Raw genomic sequence first — 9,441 nt, 5'->3', positions numbered from 1 at the left:
TAAAAGATTAACTATGAATTAGCAGCCACCACTTCATTCCACAAGTAGTCCTATTCTTTCACAGTTACACCTAGTTATTTCAATCATTTGAACAACATTTTACACAGCTATGGCGAATGAAGAAACTACCCACAAAATAATGTGGATCCAAAAGGTACATCTCTCCTGCTTCTGAACAAAATACAAGCGAGAAGATGGAAACTAGCCGTTGAAGGCAAACTAGTAACTGAAATTTTTCAAGTTACAGATGGAAATAAGGAAACTTTTGTGTTACTGCAGAATATATTTCAACAATAGGTCACTACCTCAGTTGCTTCGTTCCCTCTCAACCCCTTCCCGCCAACCTCTCCCAACCACCTACTACCATATTTTGACAATTTACCAATGAGCTTCTACAGCAATCCTTCTCCTGCCAATAACAGGAAAAGTACAAGTCCAATAAAACCAACAGAGGGAAAAAACAATATTTCATGGAAAACAAATGTGGTACAAGAGGGATCTGATTTAGGAAATAAATCTGGTACTATAACCCAAAGCTCATAAATTTCGAGAACAGACAATTTTATATAACAGAAGAAAACTTACGGAGCTCATCAATAGAGATACTGCTGACACTTTCACCACCTTTTATAAGCCGAATCCTCCCTGTGAGAAAATTACATAACATGAGAAAATTATGATGCTTTTATCATCAGTTTCACTGTCTAATCAGTTTTTCATACAATAGTCATATTACATAATTATTTTGCAGTATTTTTTTTTTTTTTTTTTTAAACTGGTAACTTGATTATTTTGCAGTATATTTTTGAGTCCATTTATCTCATATCTACAAAACTATCAGGTTAACGAATAAAGAATGAATCTATAACAGAGCAATATCTCATAGCTGTTTAGCACATTTACTCCCTCCAACACGATTATGCTTTCTACTTTACTGGTACCAGTTTAAAGACCCCTAAACTGAACAGAATCTCCCGCCACAGATTATTGGTATGATTGATTCCCACTTTCACAATTTCCAGATTGATTTCATGAATCAACTTCTAATTCTCAAAATAAAAATAACGAATAGGAGGCTTTATCACCGTATCTCTTGACTTACCTACCATAAAACCAATCTATTTATTTGAAGTTCCAACATAATGAAATACATTATGCTAAAGAACATGTAAAATCAATCATACATGCAAGTTGAACTTAGTCATGAGTATTAATATTATAGGGGTGTTTTTATTCATTACCTAACATATGTTATCAAGCATTTCTTGCCTTCCATCTTTTACATTGTTTTCCTTGAAAGGTTAAAATCTGTACATAAGACTTCTCTTTTTCTCGTCCACACCCAAGAAATAAACTATCAGATCAGCATCAAGCATAAATACAAATGACCTTTCAATAATCAAATAACTCGGACTTCACTGTAATTAAAACTTGTTAATTTTTCTTCAGTCCCCTAATTGAATTCTTAGATTTTTGTTCACTTCCTCACTTCAAATATCCAAATACTGTTCCTGTAAAGCAAGCCCGGAACTACATTTCATCCTTTTAATGGCGGTGATCGGAAAGAAAGGTGTAACAACAGGAACTAGTTTCGGGTTTGGTGCCATATTCCAAGTTAAGCGGTGCCTAGAGAAAGAAGAAAGTGAAGCAGGCTGTCTGTTGACTGTTGAGGTCCTTGAGGACCAATGGAGGAGCTGATATAGGTGGGAGTACTTTTAACTCGGCTCTTTTTTTTTTTTTTTTTTTTTTTTTTTTTGATGAGTCTCTTTTCTCTTTTTAACTTAAAAAGATTCTCTTTTTTTTGTAAGGATCTTTTTCCTAGTAGTATATCAGTGCCTCTGTAATCGTACTAAATTAGAACTGATTTGGCTCTAATTTTAATAGAATGATAGCAAAATGAACTTGAGTTCGAAACCTGGGATGAAGTCCCATTATCCCAAATTGTAAGAGAGTAATAAATTTTATTAATTTGAACAGACCTTACTATTGTTACTAATTTTGGTGAAGCCCAAACGTTCAGGTTTTGGAAGTACAGACTCTCTTTTTGTGGTTACAACTCTTGGATGCCCAGGATATAGGTGTGGTAGACAGAGATGCTATTTCTTTGACAGTAATGATGAGTACCAAACTAATGAGGCACAATCCATACCTACAGCAGTGGTATCTCAACAGTTGCTCCCCCAACCTAAAAACTTGGTACATTTCCTTCATCTTGTTAACAGACTTCCTATACTCCACTGTCTAAGTAGGCGTAATACCAAAAACAAATTCACTTTTTTTGGAATTTTGAGCCTGGTGTTTTTTGCAAATGTAGTTGTAAAAAAGTGAAAAAATTTTTAAAAACAAGTTTTTTGAGTTTTTGGTATTCCGGAATACAACTTCAAGTTGTATTCTGAAAAAAGTGAAAAAAAATTCCGGAAAAAAGTGAATAATTTTTATGGCCAAACGGCACCTAAGTATAATAAAAATCTATCTTGAGCCTGGTGTTTTGCATCATTTTCTTACTCTTCTGGCAATGCATTGTCCTTTGGTAGGTATAGCTGCAAGGATTGAATTTGGCGAGAATAGAAGTATGAGTCTACTAACTAACTATATCTTACTCTATAACCCTGCTTACTAAAGCTTATGAACAGGGGAAAACATATAAGATGATATAATGAAATGGCAGCTCTAACTGGCAAGACAGCCTGACAAGTTAACACTCCTTTTATTCAAAAATTTCAGTAATGCATCTTCCGTCTTCTAACACCATAAAAAAAATTGACAACACCTTCGAATGCATACAACATTCAAAATTTAAAGATATAAAAGAAAATTGAAGCTAAAGAATTATTTGGTTTTTCCCTCATAAAGAAAAAACAATTAGCTGAAATCTTTCCTTCAAAAAACAAAAGTAAAACATGTGAGTCTGATAAAAACTTCAAAATATGTTTTTCTTAAGTAGGCGTTTGGCCATGAAAACCAGATATTTTTCACTTTATTTGGAATTTTGAAATTGGAGTTGTGTTTGGTTATAATTTTTGCAAAGAATATTTGGTTGTTTGAATGTACTGAAAGTGAAAAAAAGTTTTTAAAACTTTTTTCAAATTCCAAATACAACTTCAAGTTGTATTTGGAATTTTCATGGCCAAACATTGATTTCCAAAAAAAAGTAAAGTTTTCCGGAAAAAGTCTCATCAAAATCTGCTTTCAATGAAATCATCGCATGAAATAGGGTGCAATGACTACCATTTAATGCCAAACTCCCAAATCTTCAAATATGACAAATCATGGGGGCTCACAATAAACATAAGGACGTACCATCTCTGCGCACACAAATTTCTGGTATGCTTTTAACTTCGCCGCTGAGACTATCATTATAGACTCTGGTTTCAATATCACCCTCTATGTAGACTGAGGAGCTGATAGAATGTATATATTAGAGAATAAAAGAGAGATAAAAATGTGGATTAAAGGGGAAAACAAAAGGTTCTTACTTTTTGGTAAGTTGCTGAACAGAGTACTGCCCAAGCATATCATTATGCACCGCGATCCTATGCCACTGACCAGGTTTAGGCAAGTCTCTGTCTCCCGGGATTCTCTGATCGAACATGCCACCTGTTCCAACTGTGAAGATAGTGACAGTTCGTCCATTTCTCAATATCTTCTGCACAGGAGATTGCCCGACTTTGCCACATATAATAGCCTGTCAAAAACAAAATCCACTCTTTAAGTAGGTCTATCCATTACCCCCCGAAAACAAAACAGACAAAAAATTAAAAAGATACATCATGCCAACATCATTGACATTTTTGGTTAAAAAATTAAAAATAGATAATCTAACAGCTTCCTTTATTTGGCTATGGTTTTGGAGTTGTGAGACTCTCAAAAAAAAAAAAAAAAAAAAAGAACATAGTTCAGAAATCGCATTACAATTCCCAGATTCCACCATTCTGGTCCTAAAATAGCTTCATTCTCAGCCAAGTTCTCAACAACTTCTACAAAAAGTTTGTGCTCACCCAAATCTCATTCGGCACATGGAATCAGTTAAGACAATTTAGCAAACTCAGAATGATCAGAGAGCAAGACAAAGGTCAGCGAAATACGAGAATGGAATAAATCAGTTTAAAAATATAACCAACACCACCCAATCAAATCCAAAATTGTTCAAGAAACTAAATATTAACTGATACAACATGTTGTCAGCCTTCTTGTCATTCTTTCCTGTACAAGTATTCCAGTTACAGTTCAACCTTCAATATGCTTATAGGGCTTTGAACAAGAACATATACCTTATGAACACCCCTAAAATTCCAACCCTTTCTGGGATCCACACCTTGCAGCTGCAAGTCAGGTTTTTCGGGAAGAAAATCATCATCGTCGATTCGTACATCTTCATTATTACTTGCAGGCTCATCATCACTGAGAAATGTACCAGTTGAATAACACAACCTAGAGCTTCCTTGCACACCCATCACTGTAATTTGCGATAAAACAACCTTAATCATAACAAAAACAATTTTATTTTTCAGAATGCACACCACTTGTTCACTCAAACGCCTCTACTTAGAACCTATTAGTTCACTTCCAATCAATATGACCAGTACCACAAAAAAGAAAGAATAACTCTGATACAACAAAACAATTACACAACCTAGAGCTTCCTTGCACACCCATCACTGCACATCGCAATAAAACAACCTTAATCATAACGAAAACAGCTTTATTTTCAGAATGCCCACCACTTGTTCACTCAAATGCCTCTATTAAGAACCTATTAGTTCATTTCCAATCAATATGACCAGTACCATATTAAGAGAATGACACTAATATAACAAAACTAATAAGTACCTGGTCTGGTGGCTGGTGATAAGCGTAATAATTTGACAAGTTTAGCAGCCACTGAATTCATTTTTGCAGGCACGGAGAATTAGGGGACAAGGAGGGTTTTAGCGCTATACACTCTAATACGGGTCGGGTTTGCACCTTGGGCCGGAGTTTGTTGACCCGAGTATATATATAATTTGTATAAGCAGCAATTTGGTTCCGTTTGTCTTTGCCCTAATTTTATAAGTTTTTTTTCTTTTGAAAATGGTCCTTCAATTATCATGGTGTAATAAAGATCTTTTACCCCTTTTGGGTCTCAAACGTATAGTCCAATGGTTGAGATGACAATTTTAGTAGTGCATGAATTTGAATCCTACTCTTTGCTAAATGTGTGATTTTTTTTTAATTGAAAGCCTTTTTTTTTATTCAATAATGACCAATGCTTAACGTGTTATGGATAATGGAGGCTGCATTAACAAGTCTTAAATTCAAATCTTAAGGAATAATAAACTCGAACTCTAATTTGTCTCGGTTCTATGCGAGAAGAGCTTGGTTGAACTTGAACTCTACTAATAATTGAACTCGATGTTAAACTCTACTAACCTTGGTATTGTAACAATATTCATTGAACTTGATGTTGGCTCAGCTCCATGCCTAAGTCAAACAACATAAACTAATTATGGTAGTGGATCCAAGAACATCACATTGCCATTTTTTCAAAAAAAAAAAAAAAAAAAATATATATATATATATATATATATATATATATATATATATATATATATATGCAGTAAATACATAACATCATTGATGCAAAAATTTCTCGACTTATTTCCCTATGATATTATCATCATTCTTAAGCCATGGTTACAAAATTTTAGTTGCTTATAGATAGGGGTGTACATTTAATTTGGTTCGGATTTTTAAACACCAAACCAAACCAATTGCGTCGGGTTTTTAAATTTATACACCAAACCAAACCAATAAAATTCGGTTTTTCAACCTCGGTTTTTCAAGTTTTTTTCCGGAATAGTCTTGACACAAAACATATAACTTTTACTTCAAATATTTCTTTAGTCCTAGTAAGATACAACTATATAATTAAGGTGTTTCTTAAGAAAAAAAAACAAAACGTGAGAAGAGTGATGACATTGTATTAAAATATTCAACAAAAGCTAATATAATCGGTTAAAATAAATGTTGCTAATTAACAAGCCATAAAAAAAAATGACCATAATCTAATAATACTAAGTCATGCTAAAATAAGTATTAATTACATGACAAAGAAAAAAATTTAAGTTATGTATTTTTATAAATCAATTATAAAACTAAGAATAGATATCCAACATTATTGTCATTCCTAGTGGTAAATTGAATTTCTTTTGTTAGCATTAGTGTTGAGTTGGTTTTGGTTTGGACTTTATTTGAGTTACTAATATCCATAGGATATAAAACTTATTGACATTCAAAATTTTAAGTTCAAGCTTGAATAATATGATAATAGATAAAAAAAAACTACAAAAAAAATTAAGAAATATTTATAAATTACATTACAAATAAATATTTTTATGTATAAAATATTTTAAAAATTGAATACACAAAGTGGAGTTGTTTGACTCTTAAAACCAAACCAAACCAATTATTAATTTTTTTTTCAACACCAAAACCAAAACAAACCACTAGTCGGGTTTTTTTTCTCGGTTTGACTTGGTTTATCGATTTGCTTAACGGTTTATCTACCTTTGACACCCTAGCTATAGATGCTCCTCGGTTACATTTTTTTTTTTCATGAGCGATAGTTGCTAGAATAAAACAAACTAGGACAAAACAAAGTGGAGTTGTTGACTCTTATTGGATAATGATGAAATCAAATGCTATTTGCTTAACTACCCATTGAAGATTGAAACAGCGAGTCCTCTGTTTGGAAAGAAAACAGGAGTAGAGGTTAAATTTCTATGTCGTGAACTAATCAATCACGTTTAGATGAGTTGATGAGAAAATATGTAACCAACTTTATAACTTAATTCCCTTTACATGCTATAATTTAACCATTTTAACCTTCTCGAAAGGATAATTGAGGGCATCCTTGGGAAAAAAGTAACAAAAATGTGTGATCCCATTAGCGTATGAATAGAACACTTCCATAATCCCATTACCCACGTCTACTGAAAACAAAGAGATAGGTGTGATAACAATGAAAAGAAAAGAAAAGTATGGAAAAACCCCAACTCTTGTAAATTTTGGGATATTCTGTTTGCCAAGAGCAAAGCCAAATTCTTCAAAGAAAATGAAAATGGAGAAAGGAAGTTTACATAGTATGAGAAAATGGAAAAATCCCAGCTCTGTCCTAAAGTATTCACAAATCAATGGTTTGGCCATATCCCTCCAACAAAAGGTGAGAGTGAGATTACCCAAGTGTCTTGTTGTCAAGAACCGTATGCAAAAAACTGAAAAGGGTGCCAAGGGGAGAAAGAAGAAAATCAAATGGGCTAAACCTGCAGGATTTCTGCCAAAGGAAATTGGTTCAATTTTCTGTAATGCTTCTCGCAACAAGAAACCATTTCAAAGTGACACTTCAAGCTCTAAAAATGACAGACATGATGAACCTGACGCTTTGGACGAATGCATGGAAGAACGAGATCAACTGATCATCTCCGGGAAGAAAGGCAACATGTTTAAGACTTTGTTGGAAGATTCAGTGGAGCGCCTAACACTGAGTAAGTCATGTTCATTCAAAAGGATATTGAGGATCATAGATACAAAGGGGAAGCAATTAACGGTGAATGATGAAGAGAATTCAGAAATATCAACTGGCAGTGGAAAGCAACCATGGATTTTACCCCGAAATCTTTCAGGGCTCTTCAAGTTCAGGTTCAGAAAGAAGATCGGATTTTGCTTCACAAACTGGAAGACCAACAAATCAGATCCTGGAACAGACTTAGAAGGTCTAGACTATGGTGCTGTAAATAGTGCAGAGACGGAGGAAATGTCGAAAACCATTAACTGGGAATCAACCAAGAGGCAGCCTGCTGGTTACTGCATCATTAGAAGAGTGAAATCCATACACAAGAAAGTGGTGAAAAGAGATAGAGAATGCAAACATGAGGATGAGGAAGAACAAGAAAACATTGAACTGGAATTATGCAAGAAAAGAATACTCATGGGAGGAAAATGTCGACCACTGAGTGCATCCGGTAGCCTTCACTATGATCGGAATGGCATTCTGTTACCAGAACTTTCATATCAAGAGTTATTACCATTTCGAAGTTGATCGTGCGGAGCTCATTTCTGCACAATTTTAGGTTATTTGTAAACTCTTTTTCTCCTCCCCGTATTTCAGCTGTACTGCACATTTGTGAAGTTTAGACGTTATTGTAATTGGCATCTGTAAAGGACACAATTGCTGTCTTACCTATTTCTTTAACTAGATGAAGGAACGCCCGTGCTGCGCACAGGCCCAACATGACGACTACAACATTTATTTCATGTATGAATATCCAGAACCAATAGGAAAAATTTCATTGATTCCCTTTTTTTTTTTTTTTTTTTTTTTTTTTTTTTTTAGCGGTATTAGGAAAGTGAAAAGGATAATGAAAATATTTAGATGTGTTCGCAACAAAATAATTTCAACATGTGCCTAAAACAAGGTAGGCAATGAGGCTCGTATTAATGAGCTACAACTCTATACAATTATCAAACACCGAAGGTAACCCACAGCTCTTTAAAAAAAAAAAAAAATTAAGGAGAACAAGAAATAACAGAAACCAAGAAAAGAAGCAAGCTAGGCCCGTTCGAAATATGGAGCAGCTTGTAGTATTGTGCAGAGCTTGATGTCAATCTTTTTCGAGTCCTGTCAAATGTTTAGAATTAAATTACAAAATCTTGACATTGATCAAAATCTCCGCGACATCAATAAGCAATCATTTTAAAAATCAAGGAACAACGATGGGAAAAATGGAAGACAGTTAAGGAAGCTCTCAGAAACACATAGAACTGAATTTTAAATTTAAAAAAAAAAAAAAATCCACCACAAACTACGAATTGTACAAATAGCATAAGTAATAATTGAACAAATAGCAATGGAGCACAAGGAAAACCTAAGAAACCCAAATAACCTCCAAATAAATTGATAAAAAACAGTTCAAACAAATTCAACAAACAACTGAGGAAGGAAGAAGCTCAGAAATTAAAGCAGGAAAGGAAGAACACAGAGCAAAGAAAGAAGGATGCAGACACTCCGGTTCTCATCGCCAAATTACTCTAGGGCTTCATATGTACAACAAAAAGCAAAAAAGATCGCTAATAAATTGCCAGAAACAACAATAACAGATTGAAAGCTCAACTGCAAAAGAAAAATTGAGAGATTGAACAAGAAAAGAAGGCAGAATAGCGAGCAAAGAGAGTACCAAAGCAGACAATTCCACAAACTGAAGCTCAGTTTCTCGTTCTCATCGTAAGGCATATGTGTTCGTGTCATACAGGTTCAATACATATTACAATGACATACAAAGCGGGACACGAAAAACTATAATTAGACCTAAACGACACAGATACTGCTTCCCAAGCGGTCAAATGAAATTAATTTGTTGGGACTTTTAGCAACAGCTAATCAATACTAGAGAAACACAAGGCGCG

General features: G+C 34.1%; 2 protein-coding genes across 2 annotated transcripts; one reads left to right on the top strand and one right to left on the bottom strand.

Annotated features, from left to right (window-relative positions):
* On the bottom strand, positions 1 to 5,088 carry LOC132064322 (single-stranded DNA-binding protein, mitochondrial). The gene is made up of 6 exons (XM_059457269.1): positions 4,831 to 5,088; positions 4,272 to 4,456; positions 3,477 to 3,685; positions 3,301 to 3,401; positions 586 to 645; positions 1 to 409 (listed from the first exon to the last, which is right to left on the bottom strand). The coding sequence occupies exons 1-6, from the start codon at positions 4,889 to 4,891 to the stop codon at positions 393 to 395; spliced, it is 633 nt and encodes a 210-aa protein (XP_059313252.1). The 5' UTR covers positions 4,892 to 5,088; the 3' UTR covers positions 1 to 392.
* Positions 5,089 to 6,661: 1,573 nt separating this feature from the next.
* Positions 6,662 to 8,335, top strand: LOC132064321 (uncharacterized). Its single transcript, XM_059457268.1, has one exon. The coding sequence runs from the start codon at positions 7,001 to 7,003 to the stop codon at positions 8,075 to 8,077; it is 1,077 nt and encodes a 358-aa protein (XP_059313251.1). The 5' UTR covers positions 6,662 to 7,000; the 3' UTR covers positions 8,078 to 8,335.
* Positions 8,336 to 9,441: the final 1,106 nt, after the last annotated feature.

The sequence above is a fragment of the Lycium ferocissimum genome, chromosome 7 (assembly GCF_029784015.1).
Source record: "Lycium ferocissimum isolate CSIRO_LF1 chromosome 7, AGI_CSIRO_Lferr_CH_V1, whole genome shotgun sequence".
Lineage (NCBI taxonomy): Eukaryota > Viridiplantae > Streptophyta > Magnoliopsida > Solanales > Solanaceae > Lycium > Lycium ferocissimum.
This window is presented reverse-complemented; position numbering and strand designations above follow the sequence as displayed.